General features: G+C 42.0%; 1 protein-coding gene and 1 long non-coding RNA gene across 2 annotated transcripts in view; one reads left to right on the forward strand and one right to left on the reverse strand.

The window, feature by feature from the left end:
- The window catches only part of LOC112392364 (uncharacterized), a 12,555-nt gene extending 4,316 nt beyond the window's left edge, over positions 1-8,239 (reverse strand). The window contains exons 1-2 of the long non-coding RNA XR_003001674.1: positions 8,076-8,239; positions 4,033-4,097 (exon numbers count right to left, since the gene is read on the reverse strand). This is a non-coding gene — a long non-coding RNA (uncharacterized LOC112392364). The remainder of the gene's footprint in view (positions 1-4,032; positions 4,098-8,075) is intronic.
- Positions 8,240-8,344: 105 nt separating this feature from the next.
- Positions 8,345-15,272, forward strand: PDCD5 (programmed cell death 5). The gene is made up of 6 exons (XM_024733741.1): positions 8,345-8,507; positions 9,427-9,464; positions 12,115-12,176; positions 13,637-13,728; positions 14,646-14,717; positions 15,027-15,272. The coding sequence occupies exons 1-6, from the start codon at positions 8,442-8,444 to the stop codon at positions 15,072-15,074; spliced, it is 378 nt and encodes a 125-aa protein (XP_024589509.1). The 5' UTR covers positions 8,345-8,441; the 3' UTR covers positions 15,075-15,272.
- The last annotated feature ends 2,339 nt before the right edge of the window (positions 15,273-17,611 follow it).

Below are 17,611 nucleotides of genomic sequence, written 5' to 3' on the forward strand. Positions count from 1 at the left end.
ATATATATATATATAATATATATATGATATATACACATACTTTTTCAGATCCTTTTCCATTATAGGTTATTATAAGATATTGGATATAGTTCCCTGTCACTGTGGTTTTGATTTGCATTTCCTAGTAATCAGTGATGTTGAGCACCTTTTCGTGCTTGTTGGCCATTTGTATATCTTCTTTGCAGAAATGTCTATTCAAGTCCTTTGCCCATTTTGAATTGGGTTGTTTGTTTCATTGTTGAATTGCAGGAGTTCTCTATATTCTAGACATCAACCCCTTATCAGATATGTCATTTGCAAATATTTTCTCTCATTCTGTAGGTTGCCTTTTCATTGTGTTGATAGTGTCCTGAAAGTTTTAATTTTGATGAAGTCCAATATATCTATTTTTACTTTTGTTGCCTATGCTTTTGGTGTCATATCCAGGAAATCATCACCAAATTCAATATCACTTTTAAAAAATTAAAAATTAAAAAAAAATTTTTAAATTATAAAAAGCACTTTGAGATCCTAAGAGAGTACAGAAGACATGTGGCAATGGAACGAGAATTTAAAAGTCCCATTAGGGGACTTCCCTGGTGGCGCAGTGGTTAAGAATCTGCCTGCCAATGCAGGGAACATGGGTTCGAGCCCTGGTCCGGGAAGATCCCACATGCTGTGGAGCCACTAAGCCTGTGCACCACAACTACTGAACGCAAGTGCCACAACTACTGAAGCCCACGTGCCGAGCTGGTGCTCTGCAACAAGAGAAGCCACTGCTATGAGAAGCTCACGCACTGCAACGAAGAGTAGCCCCCGCTCACCACAACTAGAAAAAGCCGTGAGCAGCAATGAAGACCCAACACAGCCAAAAATAAATATATTAATTAATTAATTTTAAAATAAATAAATAAATAAAGTCCTATTAATTGAGACAAAGGTTATTTAAACAAAATAGAAAATGCATATCTACTATGAACTCTTACAAGGTAAATATGAGTGCAAAACTGTTATAAAAACAAGGAGAAATCTATAGAAACACAATAGTATGATAAGAACTTTAAATAATTCTTTAGTCTTTGATAGATCTGGTATATAAAAAAATTAACAGGTATATAGAAGATATAAATAGCTTCATGTTGTGTATGTGTCAAACTTGTCTACAACCAACAAAGGGTACACCTTTCCCAATCCCATAAAGCATTTTAAAAAATCAGTCACAAATAATGCAATGAAAAAATCTCAGGAATTTTATACGACCCTACATTCTCTGATTCCAGTGCAATTTTTTTTTAATTCAAGTGTTAAAAGGTTTTAGAATTCAAACACTTGAAATTTTACAATCTTCTGGTGGTTTATTGTACTGTTCAACAGACATTTCCAGCTTTCCATTTTCTAGGCACAGGGTAGGACTGTACTTCTTCACCCCCTTTGATGTTAAGAATAGTCAAATGATTTTCTTTGGCCAATGAAATATGAAGAGAAATGATGGGTATCATTTCTGGGTGGAAACTTAAAGGGACAGTGCATGATTCACTAGGTTATCTCTGCCATGGCAACTGGTAACAGCAAGATGGCAGCTTCTCTGTTAGCCTGGGTCTCAGAGTGGGGAGACCTGGAGCAGAGCCCCCAGCCAACCTTGGTGAGCAAGAAATAAACTTTTGCCGTTTTAAGCCATTAATATTTTGAGAGTTTTGTTATACAGCATAGCCTAGCCCATCCTGACTGATACAAGCCTCCTAAATAACTTCTCAGCTAAAAAGATCAAAACTGCAAGTTGGAGACAAGAAAATAAGTGCTATTTTCAAAATGATGGGCTGGCCACTCAATTTTTCTCTTCTTCCCCCTAAGACCCTACAAAAATGATAGTAAAGGACTAAAATGGGAATAAATCCACAATGACAAAGAGAACAGGAAGTTGTCCATCAGTGGAAGAAAGTTTTTTAAAAAATTGTGAGACTGTGTCAAGCTGATACAGAAGTAATGACAGATGACACACCGCAGAGGAGGTTGCTGATCTTCCCTACAGAATTCCAGAGATGCATAAGACAGAGTATGCAAGTGAGACCAGGCCGAAAACACTGGGATTACTCCAAAGGCTCTGTCTTAAACAGTCCAGTCCTTAGCTCCTCCCCTCGTTCAGAATGCAGGGCCTCGAAAGATCAACTCTCCAAGTGAAACACCTGAGAGTGCTTCCATTAAATAACAAAGAAGAAAAGGGAGGAGGAGGAAGAGGAGGAGAAAGAAGGAAGAAGGAAGGAGAGGAGGAAGGGAGGGAGGGAGGGAGGAAGAAGGAGGGAAGGGAGGGAAAGAAAGAGAGACAGAAATTTGTATTCATTTGCTAAGGGCTGCCTTAAAAAAGTACCACAAACAGGAAAAAAACAACCTCAAAGGAAAGAGAACTAATTCAGGAAATAGAAGAGAATTAAAAATTTTTTTCTAATTATAATCATAACTATATTCAGGAAGTTATTGCATTCAAAATCAAAAACAAGATGCTAAGTAAACAGCACAATCAGAGAACAAGAAAGGGCTCTTACAGAATGAAAATATGATGCTGAAATAAATTGATTAAAGATTAAAAATTGATTATAAGATTAAATATTCAGACATGCAAGAACATAGAAATTTTACCTACTAGCTCTTTTTCTTAGAAAACTACTTGAAGATGTGCTTCAAAAAGATGAGGGGTTAAAAAAAAAAAAAAAAAAAAAGATGAGGGGTTAAACCAGGAAAGAAAACAGGGAATCCAAAAAACAGGATACAACCTAAAATAGCAACAAAGGGAAATCCAGAACGACAGGAATGCAACAGGCCTAGAGAGGAACCTATCCAGATTAAAGAGAGAGGAGGAAGACAGGTATCTGATAAGAAGAGTCTGTCAGAATACATGATATGATGGAGAGTTTGGAAATGTTCAGTTTTCTTTGATAAAGAAAAACAAGGCACCCCAATTTCATTGCAGCATTATACACAAGAGCCAGGTCATGGAAACAACCTGAGTGTCCATCAATGGATGAATGGATAAAGAAAATGAGGCATATGTATACAACAGAATATCGTGCAGCCATAAAAAAGAAGGAAATCCTGCCATTTGCGACAACATGGATGGACCTAGAGGGTATTATGCTCCGCGAAATAAGTCAGACAGGGAAAGACAAATACCATATGATTTCACTTATATGTGGAATCTAAAACAAAACAAGTGAACTGAAAAGCAGTTATAGATAAAACCGAAACAGAGTCACAGATACAGAGAACAAACAAGTGGTTGCCAGAGGAGAGCTGGGGTGGAGAGAGGAGTGAAATGGGTTGAGGGAGCTCAAGAGGTACAAACTTCCAGTTACAAAATAAATGAGTCACAGGACAAAATGTACTGCATAGGGCATATCGTCCATAATAATGTAATATCTTTGTATGGTGGCAGACGGTAACTAGACTTATCGTGGTGATCATTTTGTAATGTATAGAAATGTTGAATCACTATGTTGTGAACCAGGCACTAACATAGTGCTGTGGGTCAATTATACTTCAAACAAACAAACTCGTAGAAAAAGAGATCAGATTTGTGGTTACCAGAGGCAGGGGGAAGGGGGTTTGAGGGGAGGAGGAATTGGATGAAGGTGGTCAGAAGTTAGACTGCCAGCTATAAGGTAAAGAAGTCCTAGGGATGTAATGTACAACATGATTCATATAATTATATTATACTTTGCTTTATGTTACGTATGTAAATCGTTAAGAGAGTAAATCCTGAGTTCTCATCACAAGGAAAAAATCTTTTTTCTTTTCTTCCTTTTTCTTTTTTTCTTTTTTTTTTTTGTATCTATAGGAGATGATGGATGTTCACTAAACTTACTGTGGTAATCATTTCACGATGTATCTAAGTCAAATCATTATGCTGGTCACCTTAAACTTATACAGGGCTGTAGGTCAATTATATCTCAATGAAAAGGAAGGAAAAAAAGACCGAATTATGATTACAGATTGGAACATGAATAAGATGTAGCACAGATAATAGGAGCTGAGAATGTAGAAAAAAGGATGCAAACTTACTGGAAGGTTAGAGATGCTGGCATCTTCATCTTTTAAAGCTGGGAGTCAAGAGACACTGTCTATACCTGATGGAATAAGAAAGAGAAGGTGTAAGTGTGTTGCTTAAACAATATACAACTTTGGAACTGAAAATAGTAATATGTGTATTAGGAAACTAAGGAAGAAAAGTAGGAGTTGTGGAGTGTGTCAAATCCCTATCCATCAGGGGATTAGAAAATGTCTAAACTGTATAAATGAAGACATCATAGCATAGGTATGTTATTTAAATACATAGCTTCTTGGGGCTTCCCTGGTGGCACAGCGGTTTAGAATCCACCTGCCAATGCAGGGGACACGAGTTCAAGCCCTGGTCTGGGAAGATCCCACATGGCACGGAGCAAATAAGCCACCCGTGTGCCACAACTACTGAGCCCACATGCCACAACTACTGAAGCCTGCGTGCCTAGAGCCCGTGCTCCTCAACAAGAGAAGCCACCACAATGAGAAGCCTGCGCACCGCAACGACGAGTAGCCCCCACTCGACGCAACTAGAGAAAGCCCGCGCGCAGCAACAAAGACCCAACGCAGCCAAAAATTTTAAAAATAAATAAATAGCCTCTTAACTCATTTCCTGATGCTGCATTTGCCTTCTCCTCACACACGCAGTTTACAGTCCAGCCTCAATGGCTCTCTTGTAGTTCCTTAAACATTTCAGGCAGGCTCCTACTTCAGGGTCCTTCTGTTCCTTCTGCCTGGAATTCTCTTCCATATGATGTCTCTGTGACTCTCTGTCTCTCCTCCTTCAGGTCTTTTTTCAAAAGTCACCATCTCAGTGAACACTTCCCTGATCCACCGCTCTCTATACCCACTACCTGACTTTTTTTCCTCTGTAAAACCTGACTTATCACAACTAATATACATATTCTGTCCTTTATTTCTATATTTATACTATATCTCCACTCCACCAGTACTATGTAGGGGGAAATGCAGTGATGCTTCCCTGTTTTTATTCACTCTATATACACTGGTACCTAAAACAGTTGCTTAGGCACATAGAAGGCAGGCACTCAATACATAGTTAATAAAAGACTAAATGAAGGAATAACTATAGAGCAAGCTGGAGGTCAAGTTTTACCTTCGGGGAACTAAGACTGGGTTGGGTAAGAGTGGGCCAGGAATAGCTGCTTTTCCTCACGTACAACTGACTTTTTTTAACCATATTATTTTGACCAGGGTTTAAAGAAATTATTATTACCTTTACAAAATAGGAAAATGTTTTAAGACATTGTGAAAGAGAAAAAAATAAGACAATTGAAAACACTATACACACACACACACTTGTACTCACAAGTAAATTCATTCCTTAAATATTTTCATTATTAAACAAGAAAGAATAAAAACAAACAAATATTCATCTGAAGGAACCAGAAAGAAATTAACAGTGGAAATATGAAAAGGAGGTAGAAATAAATAGATAAAGAAGAAAGTAATCAGTACTGATAAATTTCAGTCCTTGGGGAAAAAAGAAAAAGAGCAACATATTAAAATAGCTGGAAAGCATAATCAAGAAACACAAAGAAACAATAGCCCAAATAAACAATCAAGTCAACAATCCCTAAAAGGGATATGACCACAGATACAGATGTGATAGCCAGATGTTTCTAAAATGTGAAACCCTGAATGAAATGAATGGTTCTCTAGCAATTAAAATTATCTTGAGAAGAAACAGAAAACCTGAACAGGCTGATGAAGAAACCCAAATGGTCTGACAGAGAGTCCTTTCATATCTGCCCTAAAATAGTCACACAACTACATAAAGAATTTATCTTTGTTTTGTGACTTATTTTTTAAACCTTTAAATATTTAATCTATTGGGAATGTATTTTTTATTTAAGGAATGAGGTGAGAAGCCCCGTCTCTGCTTATCTGGTTTCCTTCCCTCTTCATGGGTGTGTGCCACTCAGGCATCATCAGCCAGGTAGGGCTGCATCTTCCCCTGTGAGTGGAAGTCACATGACCCATCACATGGCCCATTATACAGCCTGTCCACAAAGGGTCTCAAAACGTGACACCCGGAAATAGAAGTCGACTCCAGACTGCCATTTTTATCATCTCTGCCCGCAAAATCTTGCCTGTTTACATATTAGAGAAAAAGCATCCTTAACGTTTAAGAATGTTAAATTCAAAACACATGGATTCTCTATACCCAAGAATTGAAAGAGATATTTATACATCAATATTCATAGCAGCATTATTCAGGAGAGCCAAAAAGAGAAAACAACCCGGGGCTGCCCTGGTGGCACAGTGGTTAACAAACTGCCCGCCAATGCAGGGGACACGGGTTCGAGCCCTGGCCTGGGAAGATCCCACATGCCGTGGAGCAACTAAGCCCGTGTGCCACAACTACTGAGCCTGCGCTCTAGACCCCGCGAGCCACAACTACTGAGCCTGTGTGCCACAACTATTGAAGCCCGCGCGCCTAGAGCCTGTGCTCTGTGACAAGAGAAGCCACCGCAATGTGAAGCCCGCACACTGCAGTGAAGAGTAGTCCCTGCACCCCACAACTAGAGAAAGCCTGCGCGCAGCAATAAAGACCCAAAGCAGCCAAAAATAAATAAAAAAATAAATTAATTTTTTTTAAAGAAGAGGAAACAACCCAAGTGATGAATGGATAAACAAAATGTGGTTATATATATTATATATTATATATATATATGAGAGAAAAATGTTATTAAATAGGAAAGAAATTCTGACACACTCAACAGTATGTGAGACAGGCTGGGACCTGGGACCCTTTGCTGCAGTGCTTGCACCTGGACAAACCTCTCCTCAAGCAACAAAATACAAAGAAGCTATAGGGACTAAAAATAACTGTGCACATGTGCATTTGGGACAAATTCTGGACAAGGTACAAAGAGACCAAAAAGCCCAACTGCCACTTCTGAAGAGCTGGGTGCAAAAACAGGGTGTCGGGAGCATAAGCAGGGTGCTGCGCATGCCTCCTGCAGTCAACACCACCAAAGGGGTGGGCAAAACACCTAAGCCTCCCCTCTGGCCCGACCCCTAGACACATCCCTACCCTCACCCCATATTAGGAACAAGCTCATCAGCCCCAGGGAGTGAACAAGGGAAACTGTTACTTGTTCTCTCTCCCTCCTGCTGCACAGGGGCCCCAATAAAGCCTTGCCTGAATTTCTTGTCTCACCTCTGATCAATTTCTATTGATTGGGGAAGGCCAAGAACCCTGGTCGGTGTCACACGGATGAATCTTGAAGACATTATGCTAAGTGAAGTAGGCTAGTCACAAAAGGACAAATGTTGTATGATTCCACTTGTACAGGTACCTATAACAGGCAAATTCGGAGACACAAAGTAGAATGGTTCAAGGGCTGGGGGGAAGGGGGAATAGGGCACAGTTTTAGTTTTACAAGATGAAAAGTGTCCTAGAGATTGCACAAGGTGAACGCATTTAAAACTACTTAACTGTGAACTTAAAATGGTTAAAGTGGTAAATTTTATATTTTGTCACAACTGAAAAGTCAGCACATGCATGACACAGGGTTAGGGAGCTGACATTCCGGCCAACACACACCAATGTCCCCACTCCAAAGGCGCGCTTTTACCGCCAGGGAATTCACCCCAGGACAGCGTGTGTGTGTGTGTGTGTGTGTGTGTGTGTGTGTGAAAACCGGAATTCACCCCAGGACAGCGTGTGTGTGTGTGTGTGTAGTGTCCCGGAGTTCACACCACATCCCACAGCCCCCAAGCCAACCTCTGAGGAAAGGCCCATCTGCTTCCGACTCTCAGCCTCCAAATTTGTTTTAACTTGGCTTCGTAACGGCAGGATGACCAGGGAGTCTCTATTTGCTCCAGCCCCACCCCCAACCCACTTTAAGGGTACAATGTAATATTTCTGAACAAATTTTAAAATTGTGCAACTATCACCACCACCCAGTTTTAGAACATTTCCATCACTCCGCTTAGCGTTTCTAAGCGCCCGGATCCTCATCTGTAAATGAAGACAACAGGAGACCAGCACATTACAGGCCACCAACAAATTTTACCTATTATTATACTTGTTGAGGATGGCCTGTTTCCAGGTTACTATCTTTTCCCACACGCAGCCAGATCTTTGCCCGGCTGGCGACCGCGCGCGCAGAGCACAGATTTGCAGCGGGGAGGTGGAACCGAAGTCCGGAAGGCTCCGCGCAGCGGTTCTTCCCCGCAAGCCGCGGCCAGCGATCGCGGAATCGGGCCTCTCCCCGCACCCTGACTGGGGCGCGCGGCGCGGCTCCGGGCTGGATTGGTGATGCCTGGGAGCTGCGGGCGCCTGCGCAGTGGGGAGGGTGGCGCGCGCGCTGAGGGGCTGCTAGCGGTCTCTCGAGTGGGCTAGAGCGTGGCCGCGGCTGCTGGCTCCGGACGGCCGCACCATGGCGGAGGAGGAGCTCGAGGCGCTGAGGAAGCACAGGTTGGCCGAGCTGCAGGCCAAGCACGGGGTGAGCGCGCCCACCCCACCGCCAGGCCCGTCCCCTGAGGGGCGCCGCCGTCACCCGAGGTGGAAGGCGCGACCCCGGGCGGAGGCTCCAGGCGCCGACGCCCCAGCTCTCCCCGCGGCCGAGGACCCCGCCTCCGCCGCCGGTGGCCTCCTGGTCGCTTCTGAGCAGGCTCGGCCCCTCTCCCCGCTGCGCGGGGTCTCGGGCGGCCAGCGGACCATGTGCTGCCCTGGGCGGGTCGGGCGCGGGCCTCTCCTGGGCAGGGGCTGGTTCTCGTCCGGGCAGGCATTGGTCCCAAACAGAATTCTCAGCCTCTCGGGTCTCTCGGTGCCTTTAGCTCGTGGATCTAGCTTGCTTCGACTAGCATTCCTGCCGAATGTTTTCTAGAATTTAATTGTTCCGACCCAAGGGTCTGCTGTGTGCCAGGTGCTGAGGGTACAGCGGGGAACATCGCCTGATGGAGTTGACAGTCCCGGGGACGGCCAGGCACTAAACTAATCCCGTAGCTAAAACGCCCAAGTAAGGGCTCTACTGCAAAGAGGAGGGGAGTAATGTGTTAGGGGTGGAGTGGGATGGTCTGGAAGGAAGGGCTGTTTGAATCTTCAGCGTCCCCAATACCGAAGCACATTTTCTTTCACAGAAATTATTCTTACCACGTAAAACACGGTTTCGTAGAGCAAGGACTCTTCTCCCTAATGGTTGTTTGTATTCTAAAACATTCTCTTAGATTGTGGTGTTAGAAGCTTATCAAAACGTTGTAGTAAGTGGAAACTATTCAGTTTTGACTTTTGTGAGGCCCGGCTTTGAATTATTTGGTAAGCCGTCTCTCCCACTGCAGGAGCCTGTTAGGTATCAGAAAGAAAATAGGAGTTCCTGTTTTTTTCCTCTGTGAAATTACTAAAAGATAAAATTGTTTTTTCAGGACCCTGGCGATGTAGCACAACAGGAAGCGAAGCAAAGGTACGGGCTGGAACTCTGAACTGTTTTTTGTTTTTAATGTAGTGGCTCTTTTTTTTTAAATTAGGGAGTACTTGACATACAACGTAAGTTTCAGGTGTACAGCATAATTATTCCAGATTTGTACATATTGTGAAATGATCCCCACAGTAGGTCTAGTTAACATCCATTACCACACGTACTTGCAAACTTTTTTTCTCGTGATGAGAACTTTTAAGATCTACTCTGTTGGCAACTTTCAGACATGCAATATAGTATTATTAACTGTAGTCACCATGCTGGACATTCATCCCCATGACTTACGTATAACTGGAAGTTTATACTTTTCTGATAATCTGCACTCATTTGGCCCACCTCCCAACACCGATCTCTTGGTCTGTTCTCTGTGTCTGTGGGAACTCTGAACTTTTTGAAGGATGGTTTCACCCAATTTTTTTTTTTTTTTTTTTTAATTTTAGTCACCTTAATAGGTGTGTGACTCTTAAAGATCTTCCTGGCATAGTGATTTTTCCAGAAATCATCATCACTGTTATTATGTTTGTTAAGTAAACATGTATGGAATCCCACATTACTTATTACTTTGTATTGCAATTACTGATAGGTGTTTCTCTGCTAAACTGTGATTACTTTAAAACCAACATAATCATAAGACTACCTCACAGGTGTGTGGTGAGGATTGCAGGGGTACAGCGCTTCACATTTAGTAAGTGCTCAATAGTACTATCATTCTATTCTCAATGTTATTTTATCCCAGAATATCACAGAGCACCTCACACTTGGCAGGTTTATTGAATGAATGCCTAGTTACCCCATCATGCTACCTTTTTTTAATAACTGATTAAAAAAAACCCACATAAGATAAAATTTACCATCTTAACTCTTTTTAAGAGTATAATTCAGTCATATGAACTATATTCTCATTGTTGTGCCACAGATCTCTAGAACTTTTTCATCTTGCAAATCTGAAACTATGCCTATTAAACTCCCCATGCCCCGCCCCATACCTCCCAGGGCTACCTTTTAACTCATTCGTTCATCCAGCAAATACTGAGCACCTGCTCTCGGTCAGGCACTGTTGTGTCTACAGAGATAGGCAAGGTGGAGAAGCTTCCTGCCCTTGGTAGCTTACATTAGAGGGAGAGGACAGCTGGTAAGCACCTGGGATAGTGCTAAGAAGAAAATAAAACTACTGCGTGAATTTCACTGATTATAAGATGTGCATTTTTTTTCACATTCTAACATATCTGACATTCAAGTGTCTAATAATTGATTGCTCTTGTCCTGGATTCTTCCAAAGAGGATTTACTTTTGCTTCTGCCATGCTGCGTGGGTCATTTCTAACCTGAGACCTCTTAAGATTCACTGCTTGAGGGCTTCCCTGATGGCACAGTGGTTGAGAGTCCGCCTGCCGATGCAGGGGACATGGGTTCGTGCCCCGGTCCGGGAAGATCGCTCATGCCGTGGAGTGGCTGGGCCTGTGAGCCATGGCCGCTGAGCCTGCGCGTCTGGAGCCTGTGCTCCGCAACGGGAGAGGCCGCAACAGTGAGAGGCCCGCGTACCACAAAAAAAGAAAAAAAAAAAATTCACTGCTTGAGGTTCCTGCTTTCTCCACACTGGTGCTGTGAATTCAAACAGCAAACCTGCAAGACTACAGCTTGAAGTTCAAATTCTCAGAGACACTTTTTTCTTCCTCCACTCAGGGCCAAGGTCATTGCACGCACACTTCCTTGCTGTTCCTTTCTGCATAGCGGGTTTATTTCTTGTTTACCGTGTATTGAGGATGTTGCTCTGGGATGATACCCCAGCTTTGAGTGAGGGTCTCCTATTAGACACCTCATCTAGGGTGTTTTTCATTCTTGGAGATACAGAAAACTATGGTGTGTTTTCTACTCTGGCCTCTTAGATTTAGTGAAATGTAGTAATAGTTCGTGGCAGGGTTGCAGTACTCAGGAGTGATAAGGAAATGGCCTATGGAAGTGGGCTTCAGTCTGTGTTCCGTGAACCCCAGAGCTCCTCAGATGGGGGCAATTAGTAGGCACAGCCAGCCCGAGCTCCCCTTCGAATTCAGCCGAAGAATCTCTGCTTTTGTCTGTGTTACGTATTAAGTTCCTTGAAGAGCTTCATTTGAAAAACAATTTCTGCTTAAAAAAAGTGAAACCACTATCCTGTGAACTTGAAATAGTTCCTACTTGGATAGGTAGGAAGATGTAAGGATAGAAGCAGAGTTGTAATTTAACTCCCCTCCCAACCCAAAAACTAGAACTGACAGTCTGGAAATATGGGATCTGGTCCTACCTTGGCCACAGTTACCTCTGTCTCCTTAACATTTCCTCCGTGGACCGCAGCTTCTTTATCTCTAAGAAAATTACAGGGATTAATCACTTGGTCCTTGTAATTGCCTGAAATCTCACTATAAATTTCTAGCACCTCTCACGAGGTACTTAATAAATGTTTATAATCGTGGTTGAACTGAAACTCCACTCTGATTAGGAAAATGTGAAGTTTTACCTTTCAACCTCAAAATACAAAGATATACACTCACAAAATATAATGCTGGCCTTTGAGTGTAAGAGTGGATTCATTACATTTTTCTATGTTCAATAGGAATGCTGACAGCTTAGTTCTAATTTTGCTTGACCTGTTTTTCTTGTAGGGAAGCAGAAATGAGGAACAGTATCTTAGCCCAAGTTCTGGATCAGTCAGCCCGGGCCCGATGTAAGCATCTTCAGTTTTCTTTATTTCCATAAAATTGGCTTGAGTTATTTGAATGGGGAGATACATATGAAATTGTTGCTATCTCTAGATTAAATATTTGTTTAACCTTAAAACGTGAGATACAGATTATTTGTAAGAAATGTTAAGTTTATAAACCTAAAGAAATGTACTTAAATCATTATTAGAAGTACCAGCTCCATTCTCTCCTACCAGTGAGATGATCTCCAAGTGCATACAGTCGGCCCTCTGTATCCGTGGAGTCAGAATCCACAGATACAGAGGGCTGATAGTACTACACCATTTCATATAAGGGCTTGAGCATCCTCGGATTTTGGCATCCTCGGGGGTCCTTGCAGGTACGAAGGGACGACTGTATTAGGTAAAATTTATGGGAAACAACTCTTAAATCGAGTCAGTCACAGAGTGTTGCTGGTAGTTGACACGGGTGACTGGGGGCTCTGGTTTATTCTACAGGCAGCCCCTGGGGGATATTGCAGCTTTGGTTCCTGAGCACCACAGTATAGCGAGTCACACAAATTTTTTAGTTTCCCAATGCATATAAAAGTTAAGTTTATACTATACTGTAGTCTATTAAGTGTGCAATAGCCTTATGTCTAAAAAAACAGTGTACATACCTTAATTTAAAAATACCTTATTGCAAAAAAAAAAACCTTATTGCTAAAACATGTTCGTCATCCTCTGAGCCTTCAGCAAGTCATGATCTTTTTGCAATAACATCAGAAATCACTGATCACAGATCACCATAACATATATAAGAATAATAATAGTTCAAAAATATTGTGAGAATTACCAAAATGTGACACAAAGACATGAAGTGAGCAAATGCTATTGGAAAAACGATGCCAATAGACGTGCTCCAAGCTGGGTTGCCACAAACCTTCATTTGTGAAAAACACAGTATCTGTGAAGCTCAATAAAATGAGATACGCCTGTATTCTCCATTTTAGTGTATGTTTTTTCATAATAAAATTTTTCATAAAAACCATGTAGAAAAACATATTAAATGATCCATCAGAATGAACCAGTATCTTCTGTACTGTAACTTGAAGCCCAGCTTAGAAGAGGCAGGCTTAGATGAATCACTGTGATTATATATGTGTAGTAATATATAAATTGCTTTTCAGAGGGCAATAGTGCATTTTTTTTTTTTTTTAAGCATGGAGCTTAGAATCTGAGGACCCAAGTTTAATCTTGGCTCTGCCACGACCTCTGTGTGGTCTTGACTGAGATTGACACAGCTGAACTCAAGTTTTCCTCGTTTTTAAGAGGAGTAACAATAGCATCTGCCTTATCTACCTTGCTAGTCTCAAGACGTGAATAAGTCCGAAGGGCTTTGGAAATGTCAGTGCTTAGTTTCAAGGTATAATATAAGTGCATTTAGTTCTGACTTCTTTGTGTACGTGTGTATGTAGATTTTTTTTGTTTTTTTTCCTTTTTAGTAAGTAACTTAGCACTTGTAAAGCCTGAGAAAACTAAAGCAGTAGAGAATTGCCTTATACAGATGGCACGGTATGGACAACTAAGTGGGAAGGTAAGCTTGGACTGCCTTGAGGCAGTTTTAAACTGTTGTTACCTACTTTATCAAAACATTTTCAGAAGGTCAGTTTTATCTCTTTCTGGTTGCAGAATTCTTGTTGAAGCAATTTTTAAAGGAGAGAATAGTTGTATCTACCATCCTTCCTAAAAGATAACTCATCGTCTTTTCTAAAATCCTCTGCTTCTTTCCTTTTCTGACATTGCTATGGAACCAGTGACTATTAGGGGCAGCTAGCCTAAATTGCTTCTACATTGGAAACAAGGTTTGTCAGTAATACTAATTAAAACGGGTAAAGTTACGCTTGTTTTGCAAATGAAGAGGTGCTAAAACTCCTGGTTATTATGTGCGTTGCTGTAATGCCATGATGGGTATATTCTGCATCCCTGACCTTGCTTCAAGACCCAGATGAGCCCCACCTGCACTGGGAAGCCCTCTCTGCTGCCACCACAGCCTACAGGGGTCAGCCCGCCCTGAACCCCTTACACTGAGAATGTGTGTGGAAGAGACAACGACTGCTTCACCTTTTTTGAGTGACTCGTCTCCTGCTTTTAAGCTTCTCAAGGTTTCAGGGGCAGAGATGGTGTATCTCTGTCCCTGATACTTAACACAGTGGTGTAGGTGGTTGTCATTGTCTGCCAGTGGTGATGAAGGTGTTCTTAAGTACCTGTTAATTTTGTATTTTTCGAGGAAGCTAACTGATGGATACTTTTCCTCCCTCAAATGAACACTAGCAGAGCAGATTTTATGTGGAACTTAAACCAAGAGTTATTAGCCAGTGGCTTCAGCCCACTGTCCCACTCTCCTTCCCTCTTGACCTCTACCCCGCACCCCAGAAGGACTAAAACCATTCAGTCTGCTGAGGTCAATTCTTTGTTTTAAAAAAATACTGTTTTTCTCTATGGTTATCCTAGGTATCAGAACAAGGTTTAATAGAAATCCTCGAAAAAGTAAGCCAACAAACAGAAAAGAAAACAACAGTTAAAGTAAGTTTCCCCAAATGCACACGGCAAAAGAAAGATTGATATTTTAAATAAGCATTGCATCTGCATGTACTGTATCAAACACGTTTCAGCCCATGGACATTTTCATTTTATAACACAGGGAAGTTTGGGGAGAAAGGCTGCATATACTGAGGGCCTAATTTTCAAGGCTCTTCTATTGTTTTGAAACACTAAGTTGTTTTAAAGACAGACAGAAATGTCTCCCTGTAGTAGGTAGAAATTTGTGTTCTCAGAAAATCTGAGTTATGCTTTGTGAAACATGTTATGATACTCATTTAATTTTCCCCCCAGTTCAGCAGAAGAAAAGTAATGGACTCTGATGAAGATGACGATTATTGAATTTAAGACGTCTAGAGACTGGAACTTAATGGAGCAATTCTAGGACAGATAACACTTGGCTGAAGTTCAGATCTCGATGGGATGTTTACTTTGTTTACTGTCTATATGCCTTTTAAAAATAAACTTGTTACGCAAAATAAAACAATTTGGACAGACTTGTTTTAAAACCATAGCAGAATGAACAGAAGACCTGCATTTTCAATTTTTTCCTTTCCTATCAAAAGCTTTTGAACATGTGTAGCAGCATGAATCCTTTGTAATTGTGACATTAGTGTTAGGTGGGAAAGTGGCCTTAGCAGAAATAGAAGCTGCTCGATCATCTTCAGTAAAAAGGAGATAGCAGTGTCCAGTAACATCATGGGATTTAAGACGCATGGATTAAGCTGAGTCAACTTTAATATTTCCAAGACATAGGTCCTGAAAGCAGGTAAGCTATTTTTCTTCCTGAAGATAGTACTTACATTTAATGTGGGAAAATTCCTAGCTTTGGTTTCATTTATAATATGCTTTTCAAAGGCATTGAGACTAAATTATCTAAGAAATATGACCCCTATCCAAACAACCTCTGTAACTAGAGGATACATCCACTGGAAAAAAATTACCAAAATAACTGAGACATGCTGGTAATATACTTCAACACTAGTAAACATGTTTGTAAAAGAAATGATTTAAAATGATTCCAATCCAGTTGAGACAGTTTAGTGGTTAAACGTTTTGGTAGAAATATTCTGGGTCTTCACTGATAAGGTTGCAGGTAACTTAAATGTCACCTCTTGGGACTTCCCTGGTGGCGCAGTGGTTAAGACTCCGTGCTCCCAATGCAGGGGGCCCGGGTTCAATCCCTGGTCAGGAAACTAGGTCCCACATGCATGCTGCAACTAAGAGTTCGCATGCCACAACTAAGGAGCCCGCCTGCTGCAACTAAGACCCAGCGCAACCAAATAAATATATTTTTAAAAAATGTCATCTCTTGGGCTTCCCTGGTGGCGCGGTGGTTGAGAGTCCACCTGCCGATGCAGGGGACGCGGGTTTGTGCCCCGGTCCGGGAGGATCCCACATGCTGCGGAGCGGCTCGGCCCGTGAGCCATGGCCGCTGGGCCTGCGCGTCCGGAGCCTGTGCTCCGCAGTGAGAGACGCCACGACAGTGAGAGGCCCGCGTACCGCAAAAAAAAAAAAAAGTCATCTCTTATATTGTGCTTTACTCCCACCAGGTTATGAAAAACTGTGCTCATAAATTTAAATCGTAAACTTAACTCTAGAAGTTCCCTGGCGGTCCAGTGCTTAGGACTCGGCACTTTCAGTGCGGTGGCCCGGGTTCAATCCCTGGTCAGGGAACTAAGATCCCGCAAGCTGCACAGCACAGCCAAAAATAAATAAACTGAACTCTCAAGTGAGCTGTTTGGTGTAACCTTGTAGATAGATGTCTTAGTCCTGGGAGGCCTAGCCCTGGAGGAAGTTCATAACATTTAATGAGATGGATAGGATTAGTAGCAGGAAAGTCATGGGAAATGTGGTTTACAATCCCAATCTCTGCTTTAGCTAGCACACTGCTGATATATGTTTAAACTGTATTTGAGATTTTACTGTGTTTGAAACTTGAAATTTGTAACCATAGATGCTGAAGAAAGTCAGTGTTAGAATAAAGTGTCTAGTATTCCTGAATAAACGAATGAGTAGAACCATTAAGAACATCAGAATTTTTTCACAGTATCAGAGTAAATCATCAAAAGTAAAATCTGATCAAGGATTTTGAAAAAAAAATCCCAGTTACAGGTACATCTTGTTTTATGTCTCATTTACATAGAAATGCTGGAGGGAGACTAGACAATTCTCAGCAAGTTTGCTACACACTTTCTCTTGCAGAATAACCACTGTCCTGATGGAGCTGCCAATGTGAATGTGTTTAAAGATTGTCAACCTCCCATCCTTCAGAGATACGCGAGAATGGAAAATGACTCGGTGTACAAGGATAGAGGTTCTTTTTTTTTTTTCGCGGTATGCGGGCCTCTCGCTGTCGTGGCCTCTCCTGTTGCGGAGCACGGGCTCCGGATGCGCAGGCCCAGCGGCCATGGCTCACGGGCCCAGCCGCTCTGCGGCACGTGGGATCCTCCCAGACCAGGGCACAAACCCGTGTCCCCTGCATCGGCAGGCGGACTCTCAACCACTGCGCCACCAGGGAAGCCCAGGATAGAGGTTCTTGATTGCATCAAGGGGGTGGAGTACGTTTCCGTCCACGGGGTGGGGGGTTGGTTATTCTCAACTTTCTAATTTAACTTTGAATTCAGAACATTCTTACACAAAACAGAAATTTGGGCATTACCAATGTCTGAATTGTCAAATTTATTTTTAAGTGGGAAAGTAATTGGAGAAAAACACAAGTGTTTTTAAAAATAATTGAGGTAATCACTTCAGATCGCTCACCCTGCTGATTACCAGAGTAGCTCAAGAGGAATCTTCTCCCCTAAGATTGACAGTCCCATTCATGGCATTTACATCTCCAGATGAAGGGCACACTGAGCTGGAATCTGCCAATTCAG

The sequence above is a fragment of the Neophocaena asiaeorientalis genome, unplaced genomic scaffold, assembly GCF_003031525.2.
Source record: "Neophocaena asiaeorientalis asiaeorientalis breed wild unplaced genomic scaffold, Neophocaena_asiaeorientalis_V1.1 scaffold280, whole genome shotgun sequence".
NCBI classification, from domain to species: Eukaryota; Metazoa; Chordata; class Mammalia; order Artiodactyla; family Phocoenidae; genus Neophocaena; species Neophocaena asiaeorientalis.